The sequence below is a fragment of the Lissotriton vulgaris genome, chromosome 6 (assembly GCF_964263255.1).
Source record: "Lissotriton vulgaris chromosome 6, aLisVul1.2, whole genome shotgun sequence".
Classification (NCBI taxonomy): domain Eukaryota; kingdom Metazoa; phylum Chordata; class Amphibia; order Caudata; family Salamandridae; genus Lissotriton; species Lissotriton vulgaris.
The window spans coordinates 751,580,384-751,605,190 of record NC_141694.1 but is presented as its reverse complement, the minus strand read 5'-3'; the positions used below and the strand labels follow the sequence as shown (position 1 = coordinate 751,605,190).

The 24,807-nt window shown below is 41.7% G+C and overlaps 1 protein-coding gene across 1 annotated transcript in view; it reads right to left on the bottom strand.

Annotated features, from left to right (window-relative positions):
* MAN1A1 (mannosidase alpha class 1A member 1) overlaps nt 1–24,807 on the bottom strand; it is a 463,708-nt gene that overhangs the window by 232,542 nt on the left and 206,359 nt on the right. Inside the window, exon 5 of the mRNA XM_086926729.1 lies at nt 4,683–4,777. Coding sequence (XP_086782855.1) covers nt 4,683–4,777 — 95 coding nt within the window. The remainder of the gene's footprint in view (nt 1–4,682; nt 4,778–24,807) is intronic.

The window sequence follows — 24,807 nt, the reverse complement described above, 5'->3', positions numbered from 1 at the left end:
TTAGTTATGTTCCCGTACCTCAGCGCCATGAAGCCCAAGGGCGTACGTGTGCTTTATAAATATTATTTAACATAACATAACTGTCCTACATGTACGTCCATCTTTCCTTGAAGGAACTGCATGACGGCTGTTCGTGAAACAAACGTGATTTGGTTTTAGTAGGTTTATTTACATGATACACCTACATAATGCAGCCCTGTTTGTAAGCGCCCGAGGGCACGTCCAAAAGTATAGTGCTTTAAAAATGTTAAAGCATACAAGGGTGATAGCTTTAAAAAAAATTAACAAGCAAGGACGGGGTAGGGTGTGGGGAAAAGGGAACAGCACACGAAGAAACGGTGGGTACGAGGGGGAAGTAGTAACAGAGGAAAAGAAGCATTAGCTAGGCTAATATTTTCGGGCTTGGCAAGCGTCAAATGTATTTTTGTAATTTTTATATTGCCAACATACGCAATAAACATTAAATGGGTAAAATTCAAAAAGTAACAATGCCATTACCTAAAGTTGCCATGCACATACTTATTAAAAAGAAAAGTAAAACAAATAAATGATCATGTGCAAAAATATACAAAAGAATGTAATGAAAGCTAGCAGCCCTGGCACTTACGACGTGGTCTACATTTTAAAATTGACGTATATGTACCAAAAGAGAATACAGGCACTCACAATTTAATGAGCCAATGTATGGCGGCCTGACCCATTGCCACATGCTATATACTGTATTGTATTGGACAGAAGCAACGTGTGCATGACAGACCAGTGATATATATATAATTAGAAACAGTTTGGGAAACATGAGCAGTGAAACTTAAACTGTTTTCTGGCAAGACCTAAAAATGTAGGTAGGTTAAGAATACACCCTAAAAGATGAACAAGGCCAGGTATCCCCATTGAATTAACCTTCCATGCCACACAAGTTGAGCAAAGCCAGCTACCTTCCAAACCAATATTTTAAGTGCTAATTAAATTGATTTACGAAACGGCTGGTACCTAATTTTGCAATAAAATAATTTTGTTTAGTCACAAGTTTGTTTAGCCCAAATACAGGGACAAGAGCTCAATTTAGTGAAATCTGCCCTGACACATGATCAAAACCCGGGACTGTCCGGGATACCTGTTCCCACTAATCAGTGCCCAACCAGCCGCCCTTTGCACACGGCGAACCATTTTTTTTGTGTGTGTTGGGGGTGGAGTCAAGTCAGGCGAACGAAATATACACGACTACCTTCTTGCACTCCAGGATCGCGATGCACTCGAAGGTGTCTGCTAGGTGACATGTTGGCGCTATACAAAGGACAAGACTTCTACTAATCTCCAAAGAATAACAAATAAAATAATTTCTTCACCTTAAAGGCTAACAAGCCCAGCTCTTTCTTCTTCCTACCAGTGGGTCGAAAAGCTCTAAAGTTTACAGACACAACTTGTAGGTGCTACACAAAATACCAATAAATAAACAAATGCATAAATAAATGAAAAATGTGTCTAGCTTGCAAACAGTGCCGCATGGCGTATCTAGCTTTTCTTTAGCTTTTTTTCCAATCGCTGCAGGCTATCTATGCAAGTGCACTGACATGCCTGGAAGGCAACGTGTTAGTGCTTCAAAAAATACCAATACCTACTTTAATAATACATTAATGCAAGCCAAAAAGCGAGTACTTTCTGCTTTGAAACCTCGAAGTTATCTAAAGAGTCCGAACAGCAATTGTTGGTGCTATACCAAATAGGAGGACACAATTGAATGATATACATTTCCGTCTCCTCTGATTATACAGCACTGCCTCTCTTACCCAACACTTACCGACCACCACATCGACTATTTCTGTGGGTTCCATATCCTGTGGGTTCCATAAGGGTTTGTGACAGAGAAAAGATGATCTTATTTCAATAACATTTAAATACGTGTCTGTATTTGTGTCTAAGACAGATTCAATTTTTCTGGAATTTTGAACAAAGAGTACATTACACAACCAACGGTCAAAGCCACCCCGAAAAAAAAACAAGCATCCTGCTGTGAGTTAAGAGGCCATTGAGGACCGTGCTGCAGGGGTGGCCCGGACGTCACGCTCCATGGAAGGCTGAGAAGGCAGGCCAAGCGCCCAACGGGGCATTAGTGCTGTAGCCTGCGGACGCCTAGGTTGGCAAATCCCAAGCAGTGAGGTTCCGTGAATTCTGAACCCGCTTTATAGATGTCATGGTTTCGTTACGAATTTGATAGTAGCGAACCGTAACTAGTGAGTTCGGCAAGTACGAGTGATTTCGTCATGTTAGACTGATGGATTCACTATGTATTTGGGGATTTCGTTCCGAGCCATGGGTTCCATTTTGCGCATGGCAGCCATTTTGTGGTTGCCCTCACATACGCAGATGACTGCGGCCGAACGAGTCTTTAGTACACGTACACGTTAGCTGACTTCTGGATGACCCGAGTGAACTGACCTCGTTGCCTGAAGCTGACCTTGCTAAGCTAGTTCCTTGCCCGGTAGCTGATCAAGATTGAGGATCAGAGCACAGGACATTGTGAAGTTTATTGCACACACACACCCCTTATCCTGCTTCTTATCTGTTTCTTCCTTTATGGCCTCTTTATGATATGGGTTGTGGTCTTTTATTATGGGCTTGTCCGGCTTATGCAAGAAGGAATGTTGGGCTCTCATGTATAATTAATGGTGGGCCGGAAAACTGAAAAGTGGGTTTGTCGTCATGCGATACCTTTTGTAATGTTACCTATGATTGGATAAATTGTAAATAGTGGGTGTTTGTCCAGAATGGGATTTTTGGCATAAAAGAGGATGACTAGCCTTACAAATTTGAGCAGTCTCCTACGAATATACCTGTGTTGTACTTCGTGGACTTCTGTTTCTAGCTGCAGCCAATAAACTATCTTTGACGCCACCGAGAAGTATCCTGTGTCTCTGTATTCTAAAACAAGTGAACCCGAAGACTTTGGGCGTGCCCCTGGCGCCGCTGGGTTCTAAAACCCGGTTCTTCAGCAGGAACAGCGCAGGAGTAGGTGAGGCTCCTAGTGCTAGCCATTGGTGCAGACTTCACTACAGCAGAAGGGTAATCTCCCTGCACCGAGGGATGATAAGTAAAGCAGACTGGTAGGCCGCTTGTCGCGCCTCCTCCCTTCTCTCTCCTCGCCCCACCAAAGTAGAGATGTTAACAGAGTTGGTCGAGCCGAGTACGGACGCCATTGTTTGCTTAGTTTCCAGGTCAACCGGATTACATGAGGCATTAGTACTGTCAAAAAATATACATATATATTATCAAATAACCCCCGCAAAAAATATATACAACCGGGCGCCTACTAAAATATTAAGCGCGGCGCCCATGTTAATACTTAAAGTTACAATGCAGGACAACGAGGAGCAAATAGTGGAAAAGCGGGCGCAGTGGTGCACCCTAAGTGCGGCGCCAGAGTTGCTAAAAATAAAAAGAGATGTTAACAGAGTTGGGCAAGCATGGCGGCCGCCATTGTTTGATTAGTTTTCCGGTCAGCTGCGATTACATGCGGTGTTGCATACGGTAAAAAATGCAAATACTTCTTGACAAGAAAACAATTCTAAAAGTGTCTGCCTGCTAAACTATTAAGTGTGGCGCCGCGACGTGCTGCGATGTCGTGGGTTGAATAGGGAAAGATCATTAGAGAAAATGGCGCTCATCGACTATATAAAGCAGACGGTGTAACACCACAAATAAAAGGTCCAGTCCTTATGGGAGGTTAGAAACACAGAGAAGGCGGTACCAAGGAGGGACTAGCAAGTCTATTCACCATGAAAAGCCACGATTTCACAAAGGGTAGTAACACAAGCCAATTGACAAGATGGACGCGAAATGGCCTGAGCTTGTACTCCATACCTCAATACAGCATGCCTTGCAGAGCAGCGCTGCCCAGGTTCGACCGAAAAATGACTGGTGTGTGTTCAATTCATGGATGAGAAGGATAATTCAATGTTTAAGAACAGTGTAGCTTTCAGATATAAAATAGTCGCCCATGCTTTTCATTGGAGGTGGAAGGACACAGCCAATAGAAAAAAAAACTAAGACTAAAATACTATAGAGGAGAGATTCAAGATGTGATTGCAAATGTCTAGAGCAAACAGCTGAAGGTTGCCGAGTCAAAGAAGCTAATAATTTAAGAGGGGTGAGCCAAAGACTTTGGGGAAATATTTAATACAAGTTCACCCATGAATGGCACAGGCGCAATTACACAACAAAAACACACCTTCTCCGAACATGCTACTGCACTACTTAGATTGCAGCTTACTACCATTTACTATTATTATCTAGGAAACGTGCATATTTTCAACAAGGTGATACTAGCCGGATCTATGTTTAAATTGGAATATTTTTGCCATTAAGAGCAAACAGTATTGTGGACTGTATGCACTCAATTCTAACTGTTATGCAGTCCAGGACCAGTCATAGAAAGGCGAAACTAAACCTAAAAGCAGCTTTCTACAAGGCTGTCTGTCACTTGGATTGATTCTGTAAAGAGGGTCAGCTGCTGGGCCTTTCTACGCTATACTCATTATCCACAGCTGGAGAATCAATAGCAGCATTTCAGCGATACAAGATCACAAAGGCATAATCCATTTAAAAATCACAGCAGAGCTTGAAACAGCAAACAGCAGCAGAAGAATACAAAAATAGTGAACATTTATAAGCATACACAACCATACCTTTTCATGTTTAACAATGCCCACGGTATACCAGTGGGTGTGTTGAAGGCTGGCAGCAGTTTCTGTCCAAGTTCAATAGCCTTTTTCCTAAAAATCTGTGGGGGAAAAAATAAAAATCACAATAAGGCAAATATGCAGAATATCTTCACACCTTAGTCAAACACAAACTTAAAGTTGTATCTGAACATTCATTGAACATGAGGTTAATAGAAGTTTCAGGTTCTCTGCATCAATTAGTATGTTTGTGTAACAAAAAACACCCCTGGTTACTTCTCGCTGCACCTCCCCCACACCTCACATATAAAGTACATTCAGAGATGATACACTGTACACAATGCCTAACAATAATACATTCCACAAACATTCAAAGGTTTTGGAAACTACAGTGGCTGCTTGTGGCGAGAAACCCTAAGATCAATACCAATACAATCACCTGTATCCCACGAAGGAACCTCAAACTAGAAGGCTACCAGAAAGAGAAAATATTTCACGACTGCTGCCGGCGAATGGGGTTCTGAGCGCATAAGACTCGGAGGGCAATGAGCACAACAGAAAACATGCAGTCATTAATTTACTTTCGAACTAGCTTAATTTAATTTCACATTGTGAAGCTATAAGTATTCAAAAACATAAGATGGAAGGTGCACACAATCAGAGTCCAAAGGAAGGATAGTGTATTATGTATCTTCTTCTTTATTTAACAGTTTTTTTCAAAAACAGGCACAGCCAACGCGTTTCGTTCCATTAGCCTTGTGGAACTTCGTCAGGGCGAATTGGTTTAATTTCGGAGTTTTTGTCAATCTATTTAAACACCCAATGTGGATCAGACAGCAACTAGCACTGGGATTTCAAGGCATGTAACCTTCTTATATTCAGCGATGATGTTCAAACTGGAAACGAGTGGGTAGGCCCAGTGAGTATTCAAATGCTGTATCCAGCAGAGTTCAGAATATTGGAGGCCCAAGTATAACGATTATTCAAGGTGGTATGAACGTTCGTCAGGGAGTCTAATTTTCGCAAGGAAAGTTTCTTTCTTCTATTTCTAATGTCCAACTCCGGTACAGGCATAAATTGAAGCTGTGGAGGTCCGTAGAATAACGCGGTGGTCGTAGTAATGACCACCGAGCACCTGTGGTCGGGTGCTTGGATTCAGTATGCAGTCTCGTGGCGGCGTCCCGGAAGCTATAAGTATTCCAGGTTTCAGAAATGAGTCATACGTCTAAATAGATCAAATTTAAATGTTAAGGTTTTTTTTACCTATCAAAACAGCTGAGGATCCATGTTGTATGTGATACCCTCGCCCAACATCCTGTTGCACTCAGGGGCTTGTTTTGCCTTTAACTTTGGTTGTGTTGAGTGGGAGCGGTCACATACTGGATGGAGTTGGATAATAGGATACACACAGTCTACAGAAGAGTACGATTTACATTTTTACAATGTAATTACCTTACACTTACAGGACTCCTGCTTAGTTAAGGATACATTGCTATGTGCTTTAGCTGACAGAACTGTGAATGCCAGCCTGTTGAAGATGGAAGTTTGCCAGCAAGGCGGAATGACCAAAACTAAGAGGGAGCAATCCAAATGGGAGACTCAGCAACCTGGCCAGTTACTGTCTTGACGAATGATGGTGATGAACTGGAAATCTCCAAATGTTCCCTTTCCTCATGAGTACCTTAAGGGGTTCTGTCTTACTCGCAAAGTTTTTTACAATTTTTGAGTAATACTCAAACAACCCAATGAATGAGCGCAATCGGTCTCTATTAATAGGAACAGGAGCCAATCCTATAGATGCCAGTAAGTCTCTCTTTGGTTTACCACCATCAGACGATATGGAATGTCCTAGGTACTCCACCTCAGTTGCCAGAAAGGAACAGTTTTCCCAGCGTAAAGTTAAACCTGATTCTAGTATCCTGCCAAGAGCATCTTTCAAGGCAATGTTGTGATTGTTCACACTGTCGCCAAATACCAGGATATCATCCTGGAAGTAGATGACATTTTTTACATCTTTGAAAACCTCTGTGACCATCCTCTGAAAAACACTTGCGGCCGAACATAACCAGAAGGGCATTCTGGTGGTTTGCCAATGTGAACAATGTAATGCTGGGGAGAATTCAGTACAGGTAAAAGTGAGACGGAGGGGAGGTGCTAATACAGCTGAGGAGCAGAATCGGGCAGAATTTGTACTTGAATTAGTCAAGAAGAAATCAGATGACAGACTAGTCTAGCAGCAAAACTGCATGCAATTGCTTGATTAGGACTTCAACTTTTAAAGAACAGCCATGCTCTCACGGTTGATGTGGCAGTACTTGCCAAAGGATTGCAACAATATATACATAGCAGGCAATAGGACCCCTCGAGTGATTTTTTGACAATCATGGTTATCAATCCGACCACCTGGTCAAATGCAGATCAAGACATTTGAGAAGTCGCAGGGTTTAGCAAAGTACCACAATAGCATTTGCCAAAGGCACGTGTCCCACCACCTAATCACCTAGCCTACTTGTTCTGACAAAAGCAGGATATCCAGGGAAGAGCAGAAAGCAGACCACATCAGAGCTTGCACAGTGACAACTGCTGCTTTTTTCATTGATTCACATGGAGCCCAACAAGTAGGTACATTTCCAAACAAAGGAGATTCACAGAAAGTTGGATTTGTAACCAGGATTCACTCGAAAGCTCACATTTTCTCAACATATGGAAGCTTGGATCTGAACTCCAATCGCATAATGCCTCAAAAGACAACACTGCCACTAAACTAAGATGTGACAAAAGCAATTACCTCGCAAAAAGACCTCCAACCATCATCATCTCAGAAGTATATGGGGCCACCATTACACTAGCTACCCACGTATCACATTTGAGTTCTACAAGGACATGTTCACTTCAGGCCCGAAAGCTTCTTAGAGGTTTTGGTGACATGTCGCAGTACCTCATCCCTGAATCAAGAAAGGACTTTGCATGGTCACCAAGCAGACCGTTTCCTGGTCATGCTGGTTCTGTCCCTAGGACTTGGCAATACATTTATCCATTCATCATCCACATCACGAAACGTCTGTTCTTTGTACAGTTAGGCGGTCTAGCAAACTTTATTCTGCCCCAAGAAACCTGCAACAACTAACATTGTAAACGTGACACCTAGGGGCCCTCACACAAATATATTTTCCCTAGGATAGCCAGCCGTCTTACACTGCTAAAAAGAAGAGCATGTCTGGGTCCAGAGCCGCAAGTATCTTACTTAACCTACTGATCTCAGTGGTCAGGCAAGCTGAAAGTGACTGGATTAAAAATGATCACCATCAAGGAAACTGCAACACAAGCAAAAATGTATAGAACCGTACACCCCACTTCTTAAAACACCCCCAGGTCACAAGGACGTCCGACTGCTTAATGACTTTACTATTACAGCTTTCAACTGTACTTTCCGAATTGTTAGAATAGCATGATCAGATGATCGTATCTGTTCCAGAAATGTCTACCCCAGTTTTACCTATTTTCTGTGAGCTGATAAATCTGTCCCTGGCATCAGCAGAAGTACCCACTTCACGGAAACACGCCAAGGTCATTCCATTGCTAAAACAGCCGACCCTTGATGACTAAGCCAGAAAATTTCCTTCCTATCTCAATACTTCCCTTTGCGGCTACGGTTATAGAGTCTTACATAAACTCTACTCTAATAGAATTTGTTGAGTCCAACGAAATTTTGAACCCCTAGCAAAATGGCTTTATACTCTGCCACAAGACGGAATCCACCCTGCTGGCAGTTACCCAACACCTGCAGAATTCCTTGGATGAGGGCAATACTTCGGCTCTGATCCTTCGACCTTAGCGCTGCATTCAACACTATCGCATAACATTTTGCTGCGGTGCCTACAGGAATTGGAGGTGGCGCTCTAAACTGGTTAGCATAATTTCCATCTGAAAGATCCTTTCAAGCAATCACCCCTCCCTAATGCACTGAGGTACACACCGTACGTCATGGGGTCCCGCAGGGTTCAGCTTCGAGCACTACACTATTTAATATATACATACAACCCCTAGCAGGGGTTGCTAAAAGAAAAGGCCTCTCCCTGGTTTCTTATGCTGAGGATACTCAGCTCGTGATCTTTGGCCAACAACTAGACCAAAACATGGATGATTGCGATCGTGGACTGGATGGCGACCAACTGCTTGTAGGTGAATTCTAAGAAATCAAAGATTATTCTCCTGGGAAGAGACATTTATCGAGTGATCGCTGGTGGCCCGCTGCTTCGGGAATGCCCCGCCCCGCCCCATCCGTCTAAAGAGACAGAAAAAATCTGGAGATCTAGGTTGACTGCACTCTTACCTTTCAGGCACAGAAGAAATCAGTTGCTGGTGTATGTTTGACTCTTACGTGGACTTAAGCCACTAGTCTGGGTCTTTGACGCTCAAACACGCAAGACCATCATCCAGTTCACCATACTCTCCAAACTGGATTATTAGAATTCCCTGTACTTGGGTACCAATCAAGCCAGGATTAATCGTCTTCAGAGGGCGCAGAATGCCACGGCCCACAGTTTATTCGCCCTCCCTAAATTCTGCTGTCTCTAACTATACATAAGCTGCATTGGCTTCTGGTAGAGAAGAGAATACATTTTAAAACATTGTGCATTTCTCACAGAATTCTTTACTCTCCAGCCCCCCTCCCACCAATTCCAGCCAATCTTCTTATCCCTTACGTTCCTAGCCGTGCACTGCACTCCTCTGATCAACATCAGGCATGTGTTCCCTGTGTCAGAAGAGCACGGGCGGGAGGTCAGTCATTTTGTGTCTTAGTTTCCACCGTCTGGAACGCCCTTTCAGGTACTATTAGGAGCACTCAGAATCACGGGGCATTCAGGAAGGCAGTAAAGACCTGGCTTTTTTCATGAATAATCCACCTGCACTGATCTCCTGCATGGTCTGGTAAATTAGGAATCAGAGCTATGAAGCCCCGTTGCTGGAGCGGCCATGCGCTTTACTAAGCTCATAACATGACATGACAGTCTTCAGAGAGGGACCATTAAAGATCTTGCATAGAATCAGTCTTCTGTCTCCTCATCTGGCAGAATGATGCTTTAGGAAATATGAAATAAACTTCAAAATAAAGTATCGTAATGCCAACTGAGACCGAGTGGACACAAAATGAATTTTAGAAAATAGAAGATTGTGCTAAACTGCAACATGTGTAAATAAGAGGCTTTAAGACAGTTCTCAATGTGCAGAAGCACGCTGTAATTCAGTTTGGATATTAAAAGTAACTGCTTTCAGTCATGTGAAATCCTCACGTTAGTTCAGATTGATTATTTGTATTATCCGTCTGAAAAACCATACTAAAGTCTAATCAAAATACGATATGTCTATTCGAGATCATACAACAAAAATTATTGTCAGGATCAGCTCCATTTAACATGGAAGATCCATTGACCGGCCATAGTTGGCCTTTTGAGACATAATTTGATAATATTTAGCTAAACAGATGTAGTGCGATCTAAATCTCAATGAGAAAAATGTAGTTGTTTTCCAGACAGGTCACATGTGTGACAGCAGTCTGATTTGGTCTTTTACTGATGAAAATGAATCACTAGCCTGCTACACTGTAAATGTCATCAGAATGCACAGTCCCGCTACTGTATTTCTCACCCAGTGGCATAACGAAACTTGAGGGGGACCCCCTGCAAAGTACACAGAGTGCTCCAGTCCAAAATCATTAAATATTGAGGGCTTGCGGCTTTCTAGGTTTTCTCTTGCCACTTTAGACTTGGATTAATATAAAGACTGCACTGCCTCTGTCTCCCTTGGAGACAGAAGACGGTGAAAAAAATAATTCTGGACAGCCAAGGTATTTCAAAAGGGACTCAACATAGACAAAGGCTTACGCATCCCCAGGTTAGCCTAACAGCAGGTAATCTTTAATGACATCTGTTTAGTGGCGCCTCTTAATTGCTCCACTTTGAGATCGATAATAGTATGGGGGCTAATTTGGTACTGTCCTCAAGGTAAAGCAGGCTTAACTCTTCATGTTATATGTAGTGCGAGCTGGATGGATGCAGATTCAGCATTCGCCTGCAGATGCGGTTCCCCTCGATTTGTAAATGGTTACCTGTGCCATAATGACCGACAGAAGCGCCGGTGGACCTGTAGATAAATATAAGCAGTGACAGGGCCTTCCACCGTGTTGGCTAGGGTAGGCCCAGGAGCTTTCACACTGCCCTAGCCAGCTTCACACTGGCTGGTATAATAGGTGAAGCCCAGGTCCCAGTGTTGTCAAACGTAACACCCAGGCAATGAAAGCTATGCACACTACCTAAGCCCTCTCCCAGCATTCTACAGAGGAGTCCCTTATATTGTTGGGGCTGCAAGTCACAATATCTGGTTTACTGATATTCATATTCAGCTTCAACTTACCCACAAAATCCACAAATGAGTCCACCAACTTACACAGAACGATGGGGGTGCATGCCACTAAAATCACATCGTCTGTGTGCAATAGTGCCAGAATATCCACACCAGCTATCTTGGGAACACTCTTAGTGCTGCTCAATAAAAGGGCCTTAAATGATTAATATATACATGAACCGCGGTGGAGCCATCACACCACCTTAACGTACACCACACCCCACCTCAAAAATTCAATGTTTCCCATCAGTGCCTAAATGGCCCCTGGCACCAAAATGATCATGCAGCAGCTCCAAAAAGTGTACTAGGACCATGTTCAGGCCCAAGACCAGCAGCATTCGCCATAGTTTAGTACTCTTCACACTAAAGCAGTGAACAAGGAACAGCTGGGCAGTGCTTCACAATAGTTTATTTATTAATAATATGATGGCAATTAAGGCAATGCTCATCTGTACCCAGCCCTTCTCGGAACTAATACAGATTAAAATGTAGCATGTTATTGACCAGAGTCCATTCACGTATGCAATTAAAAAAATGACTACCAATAATGTTTACCGTAGTATCAATCAGGGCAATAGGGTGGTCGCATCTTGGCTCCGAACTATTAACCTTCTTAAATAACGGATCAATAGAAGAAAGGGACCAGGACGTTGTGAAATTACTAGGAGCCAGGGTCCAAAGCTCAAGATTACACTTTATTACCCCATCTGGCCCAAAGGATTAGGAATTGTGCTATTGCGGATGGCCATATTAACTTCCACTGAAAATATGAACTTAAAATGGGCTGCCTGGTGATCACCTTCTTGGAGAGCCCGGCATGGTTTCATCACTGGGGTGCTAATAGATGCTAGTAAAATGCTTCACCCAGTGTCCCTGCCATGGATATGGCAGCCTAATTACTTTTCAGACATCCCCTTTTCTTTGCACCTCTGTAATAAGGACCAGAATGCCTTGTGGTCTATTTGGTTAGCGGAAATGGTAAGCCGGTCTCAATCCTCATCAAAAAGGTCATTGGCTTCTAAAGTTAAGTTTAACTTTCTTAAGCCACCAAGCTTACAGTTAGCCTAACGGCTAGGGCAGTCGACCCCGAATCTGGGGAACCGGGTTCGTATCTCTGCAATGAAGCGGGACATCCTGGGATTCTGGGCAAATCATTAATCTCCCCGTGCCTAACAAAAATGAATGTGTCCTCATGTAACGCAACTGGAGCTATGTAAAGCGCTCTAATACCAGATACTGGGTCAAGTTTGCGCTATATAAAACTCCGTAAAAAAAAAATGTTATCACTAAATTTAATACCAGTGTAGTACACTTAAAGGCTCTAAAACAATGAGCAATATTGACCGATTTACAGCAAAATACCTACCAAAACCTGCATTATTTTTATTGAAAATAAAATCTCACTGGCAACATCACAGACTTCTTTGAAGCATGAGTGACAAAAGACATTGAGCACTTTGATTACTGCCTCTGCTTTATTTAGTATGTAAGGGATACAGAAACGCCCAACAAAAAAGGCTTATTCTGAACGTGTTCTTTTCAGTCATTATTTCGATGTGAATAATAGAATTGGAACCGGAAATATCAACATTCTCAATTTCTGACCGAATGATCTCCTGTGACATCTTTATATGTGTAGCAAGCTATCAGCATTTGATAGGGGTCAGCAAAAGAACTTTAGAAAGTGCCATTGAAATCGTAGATTTGTTTTCTTCATCACTATATCCGTAGATAACAGGTAGCAGAACCAAAAGAAGATAGGAATTATAAGATAAGAAAAGAAATTCCTGCAAATATTAAAACTTTAACAATTTAAAAACCAGAATCTTACAAAGCAATATCCAACATCGGTGAGCGCTACCACACCCGTTCCCATGAAAACGGCTCAAAATGAAGTAATTCTGGAATGGGCTATTAGAAAGGGAAAACCACTTCCTTGAACAAGAGACCAAAGAGAATGCCTACAATGGAAACCCTGTTGTATGACCATGAAGTCCATCTTTACCATTGACCTGCAAATCACATGACAGACACCATAGGGACTAAAACAAAGGAGGCTAGAAAGAACTTTCGCGATAACAAGGACACATGCTTGAAGGAAACAGAGGTGATGGACCAGTGACAATTCCAACAGGCTCTGCAAAGCCAATAGGTTTGCATGGGCTGCCAGGCTTTTGGCATTGTCACAGATTTTTTGCCATGGATTTTGCAAAACTTAGTTGAGAAAGCTGCTAGATCAGGGATCCCCAACGTTTTCTGTAACAAGAGCTATAGCTGTTACACGCAAATTATCCTGAGCCACTAGTATTAGTGTTGTGATAGTGACTACATCAGACAAGTGCCCACGCTATGCAAGATTGCCAGAAATAATCACCTCCGCGCATTAGGTAGAGTTGCTAGCAATTATGTAAAATATGCTTTGTCAATTTTGAATGCCTTTACATAGGTAATACTTATCAGCCATAGATGCAATGTCCGTGGCACCAAGGCAATATCAGGAATAAGTATCCCCACTCCCACATGATTTAGCCTTCAAATATCATCAAAAATATTTTGGAAATCCATACATTTTTCTCCAAACATCTTATGAGTTCTGAAAATAAACATTTTCTCCTCAAAAACACACTTGCAATTTTGGATCAGATATATTCAGCCAAACAAAAGATCTTAATTTAGCAGGCTGGGCTGCACACAGGAGAGCTACTACTCCATGTTAGCTGGAGAGCTACCAGTAGCTCATGAGCTACTCGTTGGAGGAGCCTGTGCTAGACTAATCAAGCTTATAAATAAGAAAAAGGAGAAAAAACACTAGCTAACATCTATATTTCTTTTGGTCTCAAAAAGCACACCTTGCCATTGGAGCCCCGGCACTTAAGGGAAGTACTGTGTGTGTGGATGTGCTCCTTGTGAAAGGACATAACACAACTCTCAGCTAAGTCAGCCAATGACAAAGTGGCATGCCCTATGATGTTTTGGGGGAAGAAACGTGTGAATGACAGACTTCAAGGATGAAGAGGGCCTGCTGAAAGTTCCTATAAGTAAGCATATTATACATATACTTTTAGCAAAATCAAAAGGTCTTAGCTAACTCGAAGAACTAATCAAAACGATTGGCCTACATGGTTCGTCCAAATGGTACCATATAGCTGCTTGTGTAGAGTGATGTTAAGACTATTAAGTGTTAAAGGTCCACACATTGGTCACATGGGTAATTTCAGGGGGGCTGGTATAAATGCAGGATATTTAAGAATCTGCGATTTTGGGATGGTTGGGCAATTTCCATAGCTGACCTTGAAAACATTTGAGGCTTTTAAACCTCATATCTAAAGGAAAAAAATTCCAGCTAATTTCAAAAGATTTATAATAAAATGCCAATTGCCAGACACAGCTAGCACAGCAACCGGGTCGTCGGATTCCCTCCCTCCACATTTGCATTGTTGTGCATAAGGGCATGCAAAAGATGCGAAGTTTTTCATCACGTGGTCATGCAAGGGCTCACTTACACACGCCAGCAGTCGGTATTCAGAAGCCCAAAAACAGCACTCTGGTAATAGACAACATACACTAAGTTGACATGTTCTAAAAGGTTGAAGCAAAAACATGCCTATGCTCAACCCACGAGGAGTTTTGCGTTGTTTTTTGGAATACACAAATTCAAATCTACTGGCATTCAGAATATTTTGAACAGCTTTGAACCAAACAAGGGCAGCATTTGGAGGCAACAACTGACTGGTACAGCCACCTACATCCCACACAATGTTTTTTTTAACGGACTATATTTAAGAAGCCATTGAACGAAACACCACGACTTTGAAGAAAGCAAATTTCCATGGACCACAAGAAAGTCCTGCATATTTTGATAGACCGGGAGCTTGTTTTTACCTTCCACTAAGGCATAATAATGTATTTATTTTGCCCCTGCCTTGGCGAAGCCCGTGCATTCAATTATACCTTTATTTAAATGACAGCCACGTTGTGAAAACAGGAGAGGCCGCTTTCATCCAAAACTGCTGGTCTATAACAGGCATGTTGCAAGGTAGGAATTCATGTGCATTTTTATACCTCCGTGCTGCCTCTATATGCAACTTAAATCCAACAGTTCTCTATAGGAGCATTCTGTTTTGTTAACGTGTGAGCGTGTTTTATGGAATTATCACACCATTTTTAAGTGTCCGTGATGTGACGTACACCTCCTTTCTTCCTGTTTGCTACTAATAAAGATGGCCTACAACCTATTGACGTTAAATCCACAATAAAATGAGTTTGTGCTAGTCGCACCTAGATAAAGACAAACCGTTAATACTGCACTCACTGATATGATAAAGGTTGAAGGCTTAATTTTTCAATTTCCTCTTCAATAAATTCACTAAGTTCTATCCTAGACTCCTCTCATTGGAAATGCATCAGGAGCAGGACCAAAGTGGCCATTGATAATGAATGGAATTAAGGCTTGTCTGTGCTAAAAGACGTACACTGGTTGCCCATCAAAGCCATTCTTCATTTTAAAGGCTGCTTATTAGTATAAAAAGCTGTTCATCAGAAGACCCCCCCCCCCCCCACCCAACATATATGCTAATCTATTAGGGGAAAATAGTTCTTGCTTCAAAGTCCTCTGACCTTCTGATTAGTTTAGAATTTTAAACCTACTCAAATGCAAAACCAAATTTCAAGAGCAAATACTATACGACTTCATGGGCAAGTTGTTATGGGGCTATTCGCAGTCAGCAGGTGATACTGGGACGAGAATGTTAGAAGGGTGGGCGAGGGAACAGGAGCAAAAGAGACTGAAGAGAAAGCCGCTGCCTTGGCGTAGACCGAGTCAGGTGATATCGGCGCTGCTGGAAGTCTACAGAGATGAATTAGAGATATGTTTGTTTTTGATGCCGATGGTGTGGCTGTTTTTTGGGGCTTTTAGGGTTTCGGAGATGCTGAGTAATAAAAAGAGTGGGGGATTAACATGACAGGACGTGATTTCACACAGGTCAGGAGTACAGATATGGTTGAGCCATTCCAAAACAGATCAGAAGGGGATAGGGAAATGGGCAATGCTCCAGGCAGCCGACCCCGCTTTAACTTGTCCGTTTAGATGGGTGTCACGGTGGTCCGGAGTATCAGGACAGACAGCGGGTCTAGTATTCAGACAAGCCAACTGGGAGAGAGTATCGGCCTACTAGCTATTATCAGTACTGAGGAAGGCGTTGAAACATGGGCATAGATAGATCAGGTTTTGGGACCCACTCTTTCCTCATTGGGGCACCGTCAGAAGCAAGTAGCAGAAGTTGGGGATAAGAGAACATTATGCGACTGTGGCGCTGGTCATCAGAATGTTATAGGCGCTATGTTAACAGGGAGGATGGGGCTGAGCGTGCGGTGGCTAATAAGGATTGAAACGTAATCTAATTTTCTCATTTCAGGTTCTGTGTTCGGCCCTCTGGCAGAAGAGATGATTTGGGTTGTGGGTCTTTCTTTCATAAAGTGGGCCCATATTCAGGTGCACCAGAGCTATTTTGGACAAAAATTAGGATTCAACAAGCGTTGTTTTAAAGTTTTATGGAAAGGAAAAGGGTGAATGTACTGGAAGGAGTTGATTCCTTGTCTAAATAGTCTGTTGGTGGGTGGCAGGTGCCCTGATGTTTTAGTGCTACACCTGGGTGTGAATGATATGTGCAGGGAAAAAGGGGTGGTGTTGATGCGGGCCATGAAAAGTGATTTGGCGTTGATCAAAGAACAGTGGGCAGGTTGTTTTGTCGTTTGGGCGGAGTTTGTACCTCAGAGTGTGGCGGGAAGCTATCAACCCGGGAGTTGTGACAGGGCCAGGCGGAAAGTGAAAAGAGATGGCCCATTTTTGAAGGGGTTTAGGTTTTAGCAGGATTTCCCATACAGAATTATGCTTTGATGCAGTTGAGTTTTTCATAGGAGATGTTGTACATTTGTCTAGGATTGGCAAAGACTTGTACCTGTTGAAGATTAGGGAGGCTTTATCAAGGAGTTTGAACGTGCAGAGGCATATGGGCAAGAAGGCACTGGAGTATATCAAACAGGGGTGGGCAGAAAAAGGTGTCAGTGTCCCCCCCCCCCCCCCTTTCTCTTTCTGGGTGGTGGTGTTTTGGAAAGTTGGCCAGGGTAGGCACGTTTTTGTTAGTGTTGGAAGTTAGGAACAGTGGAAGGGTAGGCAGGTTGTTGTTTAAGGTAGTTAAGGTTTAGTATAGACATTTTGTTACTTACAGTTACAGGAAGGCAGGTATGAGATGTTTGTTTAATTTAAGTGCTTATATTTTTAACTGCAATGCATTGTAGTGTAGTGTTGTTAATACGGTAATGGCAGGGTGGGGGCACGTTGAGAGGATCCTAGGGACGGGGGCCGGGGTCAAGGGTCAGTTATCGGATGTATAGTGAGATTTTAGTTTTGCAAGGCAGTTGCCAGGTATGGTCTTGCAATGTGCGTCTGTTTCAATAAAGCAGCCTTTTTCACATACAAAATTGGTCTCAGTTTGTCTGCCCCCCTCTCTCCCAAACAGTTGTAATAAACACTTTGCCTGCCTCATTTGAAACCTTCAGTGAACCCAGAACCCGTGTAGAACTTTTAAAGACTGATCTTCGTTTGGTATGTAAGAGGAAAGGCTTTTATCCCGACATGAAAATAGCAAGCATTAATGTAGCACAAGTAATTGCTTCCAACAGTTTTAGAGACGACTCCGTGACTGTACGCTGCGGCAGAAACTTTATATAATGTGCCATTTACAGATTTGATTTGTACTTACATCCTCAAGTGCCTTCCATTTCTGAGAAACCAAGTTAAAGCAGATACAGTTTTACATACACATCTGGTCTTAACAGACATATTAAAGTTTTCCTCAGGAATTCTGCCAACATGATTGTTGGTCGAAATTTTCCTGTGCATCGGCATAAACAGGTCTCATTATATAGTCTGTTCAAATGATTCAGTCTTTACCATAATGAGGTAGACACCATTTGAAAAAATGTTGTTTTTAATTTAAAGTAGAGCTATACAGGTGTTTGTTGAAACACTCAGGACATGAGATTTAAAATCATAAAAGTAAAATAGAAGAAAAAGAGCTTGGCCATAACAGCCCACATTTTAGAAGGGTCAGATTTACAGAGGTATTTATTTTTGTATATATGCCTGCGTTTGTGGAAGGATACTGCCATAAAATTACGAGTCTGAACTCACAACAGTAAATCTTAAATTAAGTTTGCACTTGTAAATTCTGTTTCTGCCTACATATACAACCACTTACATACACATTAAAAACTCCCTCAAAACGACAGAAGTTAGTCTAAGAAGCTGTTTAACGAGGATGTTGGTTATTGAGATTCCAAAGCACAACAGTTGCAGAATATGATGAAAAACCTGGAGCATGTGGATTCTCAAACTGTTGGCAGGAACTTTCCTATCACGTTTAAGGTCAATTTGACTCTAGTCAAGATATCAATGAGGCACATTGGTTAGCATACCTTCTCCATCAAGAAACCAATTAAAAAAAATAACAAATGTAAATGCAGTTGCTGAAGATATTTTCCCATGCAGAATTGGGGACTTAGAAATTTTCCAAATGCAGAAATACTTAAGCATACGAGTACCCCTGGGAAGGGTTGCGAATTAGTTAACAGATTGTATTGTAATTTATATAGTGCTTACTACCCCTGACGAGGCGTCAAAGCGCTTTTTCGGCGGGTAGCACACTACACTGGGACCCATACAAGATTAGTGTTGAATTAGTATAGTGATACATGCAAGTACATTTTAAGTGGTGGATAGGTTAGTCAGTTATTTGGATATGGAATGATAGCAGAACGGGGTGTGGAATTTATTAAAATATCTACTTGTCCATGGGGCAGGTTGCTTCATAAATCTACTGGTCCTGTAACAAAATGCACTTGTCCCTTTGTTGCCATTTTGTGCGGCGACAAATTATAGCAGCAATCTCATTATATAGGAGCTCTTATATAGCCTCTCTGATAATGCCAGGGCTCATACCATAGTAGTGTTTGAATACTAGCAATCTCTTTATGTTGCTACGTTTCCGCAGATCTACATACTGGGACTGAAGGTAGTGGTAAACAATAGTTCCAGGGTTGGAATATCCTTTTGAGTCTGTGCAAACCTACTAACTTGCATGTATTTAAGGGTTTTCAACAACTCTTCTCTAGTCTTTTCCAATACTGAGAAATGTTGGAAATTTACTCACGACAATGGCAGATGTAAATCTTCTTCCAGAGTTGGGAAAAAAGTAGTTGGAGGGAAAATAAACTTGCAAACACTCAGGTGTTCGCATGAGCAAATCTACACATGCATATTTGCTCATGCTAAAATGCAGTTCACAAATATTTTCTAGGAGTACTACTTCTTGCCCTACTGCTGTAAATTCTTGTGAATTCACGAAAGCCATATAGCTGCCCTTAATGCAAGGACATATACCAAGGGTGCACTTTTGAGACTTTCTTTAATAATTGGGCCCCTAATTTGGTCTGGCGTTAACCATGGCCTTTTGTGTTTATTAAAATTCTCTCTGTATCGGCTGGCTTCACGGTGAGTGACCGCATTCTGCTCTTTCACAAGGAGCATATCGACACACAAAGTAGTTTTGTTCAGTTCCAGTAACTAATGTGGCAGTGTGTGCTTTTTTGAGATCAAAAACAAATTTTGCTTTTGCCAATGTTTGTTATATTGGTGAGGGGCCGGCAGCTCTCACATCAATAAGGTTTTACAAAAACCATGCCAAAACAAGTCATCCATTGCCAAAACTAAAAAGCTGACTACCATTTCAGACCTACTGGCTTTGCCAATGCTTGTTTGTTTTTGTTTCCCAAAATCTTATTGAAACTGGTTACACTGATTTCTAATATGAATATTTTGGGAAAATACTAGCATGCATCAACACATTTTACAAAATGATGCTGAAAAGAAACGGTAATTGAAATTTTACGGTAGTTTTGCAATCATTTTTTAGGAACATTTTATATTTAAAGCAAAGAATCATTAATCTTGCATTTAAGCTTCTGCAAATATTTGCATCTAATCAGAGAGCATTCTGGGAGCATTATGCATAGCCTCATATTGCTAACCTTTGAAACCGTGTGTCCACATTTTTATACTGGAACCACTGTCAGTAGTGCAGTCAGAACTTACATTTACTGAGAGCGCTCAGCCTAATAATAAAGGCTCTCAATTAATGAACCATAAACACAAGTTTGGACAGCATTAACATATGCACACAAATATTAACTTAACTGCAGGCAGTGCCCTTTCCTGATCCTTAGTGTGGTACTGCAAACTGGCAGCCAAAGAGTTTGCGCTGCAGGGGGTTGGGACTGCTTGTCCCAAGGACAAAATACACATTAAAACTTGTTGCCCTTGACCCCAAACAATATGTCCTGGGCGTCGGGCTACAGGAATTCCACATCCTCCACATCCCTGCTAGCCATCGATTCTCTCCCAAGCGGCAAGGCTGTGGGGCCAGATTTTTTACCCGGAGAATTTTACAAGATTTTTCGACCCCAGCTTACTCCTGTTATGCTTGAGATGTTTCGAGTGGTTCAGAACGGTGATAAGCCTCCTGAATCCTGGCGGAGGGCTAGGATTGTAACATTTCTAAAGGAAGGCAAGATACCGTCAGATACTGGGTCTTATAGACCAATTACACTAATCAATAGTGATATTAAAATTACTCCAAAAGTCTCGCAAATCGTCTGGCAGTGGTGATTAAAAAATTGGTTTCTCCGCAACAACATGGCTTCGTACCAGGCCGAGAAACTATCGAACATTAACGCCGTACAATAGCGTTATTTGACTACACCAAGGTTACACGAGACCCTATGGCTTTAATTCTGCTCGATGCGGAAAAAGCTTTCAATAGGGTCTCCAGGCCTCTTTTATGGGCCACAGTGAAGTACTATGGTCTTGGGGAGAAATATATTCGAGCTATCCAGAGCATGTATATTCAACCATAATATATACTCAGAGGAACAAGGCAGGGGTGTCCTTGCTCTACCCTACTGTTCGCAATCTATATCGATCCTTTAATCAAGAACATTTTCAACGATTTATTAATACAACCGGTGCAGGCTAAGGGTGGGGATACTAAAATTGTAGGCTATGCTGACGATTTTGCCGTTTTGACTGATTCCCCACAGATAGAGTTACAAGAAATCCAAATTTTAACATCGCAGTTTGGTGTGATATCAGGCTACCATTTAAATGAAGCAAAAACTCAAATCTGTAATGACAAAATCAGTTTAGCAGACCCCCGCGTAGTAGGCAAATCTAAATATTTAGGGATAGAGATTAGCTCAAAGCCCGAGGAAATAGTGGAGATTAACCTGAATCCCCTAATACATAAACAAGAAGTCATTGCTCGCCGAATGAATAATTTATAGTTGACATTGATGGGTAGATGTAACTTTATTAAAATGATATTTCTCCCCAAGATTTTATTTTGCTTTAGAGCTATCCCTTTGTTGATAGATCAAACTTGGTTCAAAAAAATTATATCGGATTACTTCATGGTTTTTATCGGCTGGAAAACAACCGAGAAGGGCTTTGAAATGTATGACTTTGCCTAGAGAAAAGCGGGTTGGACAGTACCCAACTTTCAAGTATATTATTGGTCCATAACACCGAGACAGATAATTGACCTATTGGATACAGGAGCTTCCGATAGTTCAGATACTTCAATATATCATTTAATTTTTGGGGTAGAGACTAGGGGACTTTTGTTTCGACATATAGACTTTGCATATTTTAAAAGGGTGAGGTGACATATAGACTTTGCATATTTTAAAAGGGTGAGGTTTAAGGTCCTGCTTGGTGCCTTTAAAGTTAGGACGGCGGTTCGTAAAATGCTTGAAACTGGAAAATTCCATATATATTCTCCTTTTGCAAGGAATACTCTTCCCAGAAATTTTTCGGGATGCTTATTTTAAATAGTGGTCAGCTCAAGGGGTTATTACTATAGGGAATATTTTTGATTCTGGGCTTATGACCTTCAAAGCCATAAAACAGAAATTTGGGATAGGGAACAGACAATTTTTCACATTTTTACAGATCAGAGTTTTTTTTCTGCAAAAAAAACTACACCTGGGTACACATCCTGTTGGTGGAATTGATCAACGGGAACCAATCGACCATATCTTCTATATATAAATTACTAAATGCTAAGAGAAGTGATGATTTAACCAAGCATTTCGATCGGTGGCAGGCGGGGTTACAAGCAGGACAAGGTGTATGTGAAGAGTCACTTGTGTATAGCCAATCTGCTTCTATCTCTGGTAATCTTCTGGTGCAATGTTTCAAGTCTTGGCTCGAATTGTATATAACCCCTTGCCGAATTCATAAATGGGGGGGACTGTTAGGATAAATTGCTCACAATGTGGGGAACTTGCGGCTGATCGCATACATATGTTTGCCACTTGTCCCACTTTGTGCCAACTGTTGCATAAAATAGAACAGCGTTTGGGCCAAGTTCTGGGATATATTGTATCATTGACACCTCAAGTTAATATGCTGGGAGTTTCTGACCAAAAGATGGCCGAACCAGAGCGGAAGTTGCTTTTTGTTGCAATGGCCGCGTTGAGGCTATGTCTAGCGACAGTTTGGTTGGACCCAGTCCCCCCGACCCCAAATGTATGGTGTAGCAAATTCTTAAGTCTATATAAATGGGAAATATCTGTATTTAAGAGAAGAGGATATAGGGCTCGGAGGGAGGGTGACTGAATGAACATGAAAGGGAGCTTCCCCAAAGAATGAAAAATGAAACTATGAAAATCAACAAAAAACACCCACAGAAAGGCTGAAATATTTTTTGAAGAATTTATTTTGGGTCAATCATGTATACTAAAATTATTAAGACCCTATTTAATAAAGGTCAGCTTCTGGAGTACAAAAATTCTTAAAGTGATGGAAGCTTAAATAAGCGTCAGCCCAAATACAAATAGAATAAAAACATGACACTTCATTCTTTCATTCTAACAGTCATTCACACGCTCTCATTCAAACAAACCAGTTGTTCACCATCAATCACAACATCAAAGAACGTCATGCAATGGGAAAAAGCGCCCACCCCATCCCCAAATCTGTTCACCCTCCCTCGGAGGGAGGGTGAACAGATTTGGGGATCTCTTACTAATTGGTTGAATTCTGAGTAATGATGCCCATTAGGGATTGATTGATTTATGTATCTATATTTATGTTGTTGATAATCGTCCTCTTTACCCTGTTGGGATCCGTTGGGGGTGGGCTGGGGTATAAGCATTAAAAAGAGGACCTATGGCATGGCGATTTAACGAAAGGTCTTTTTTTTGTATGATTCCTGTATATGTCATATGTCCTAATGAAAATTTAAAAAATAAAATAATGAAATCGATATGTAGCTTGGAGGAACCACTGCAGACAATTCTAGAGAAGTACAATGAGCTTTTCAGTGAACATGTGTGAACGTGGTGTGACTCGCTGCATGTTTATATTCAATTCAGTGTTTATATTCAAATGGATTATTATCTTACTACGGCCCTGCCAGCAGGGACCGGTTGGTGAAGATTCCAGCTAACCAAGTCAGTTTCTTCTGAGATCCGAGTCAGCTGATCACTGCCCATTGTGGGGGAAGTTCTTACTGAATAAAGCCTCTGTAATTAACAATCTGGCTCCGGTGATACTTACCACAGTCAGGGACACTCAGAGTTGTTTTACCATTCCAGGCATCACTCCTGTTTAACCGCATCGCTGCGGCGGCTTGTCCCGCTGTGTGCGGCAAATTTCAAAAAGCCGCGTTACATGACGAGCTCAGCTCGTCATCAGCACACGACCACCGTAGCTGATGACGAGCTCAGCTCGTCATCAGCAGCAAAGAGGTTAAGTGTTAATCCATACTCCTCATGTATGAGAATCCGTTAATAGCTAGCATCCTTACATTTGATTACCAATCAAACTGACTGATCTTGACACCTCTGTCTTCAACCAAGAACCTTCTTAAAAGACTGCTCAAGAGACCTCACTGTGGCTTTTCCGACTGATTGAAAAAATTGCATATTTATATTTAACTTCAAGAGCTGAGTGCTGTTACAGCAATGTCAAACAGCAACAATTTGTAGAAAACATGCAATAAGGTGAAGACAATCAACACGTTAAGTATTTGCTGCTGTCAATACCGGACTTGTGATGTATGGTGGTTTTCACACTTCTGGAACACAATTTATATTACACTTAACATTTCCTCAAGGGAAGGACGACAAAATTGTAGGACAGACGAAATCAGAGAAGCAAGTCATGACTCCCAGTTTGCCATCCACATAATGGCCAAACACACAATGATGATTTTATTTTTCACGCCACCATTTGCCAAAATCCCTTGCTCAGTTTTTCTGATCGTTCCTTACTATTTTCTCCTTCCTTTTATTAGTTTTTATGCTCTTTTCCCTTATTCCCTATTTTAAGTTGTATTTGATCTATTTCATCAAACAAATTTGAAATAATTTATTCACTAATGTCCACTCGGCCAAAAGTGAAAATAAATGTCACTCCGTTGCGGTTCGATCAGCCGATGTCTGGAAAACTGCTTTGAAAGTAACTGAAAATCTCCATGTGTATTTCATTCCAACTGGGACTGCAGCTTCCTTCCGCAGTGCCTATTCTCAACATTTCTTGTAAGAATTCCATAGTTCTTCTAGAAATGTGGTGTTGTACTACGAGCATCTGGTGCTTTTTTCCCTT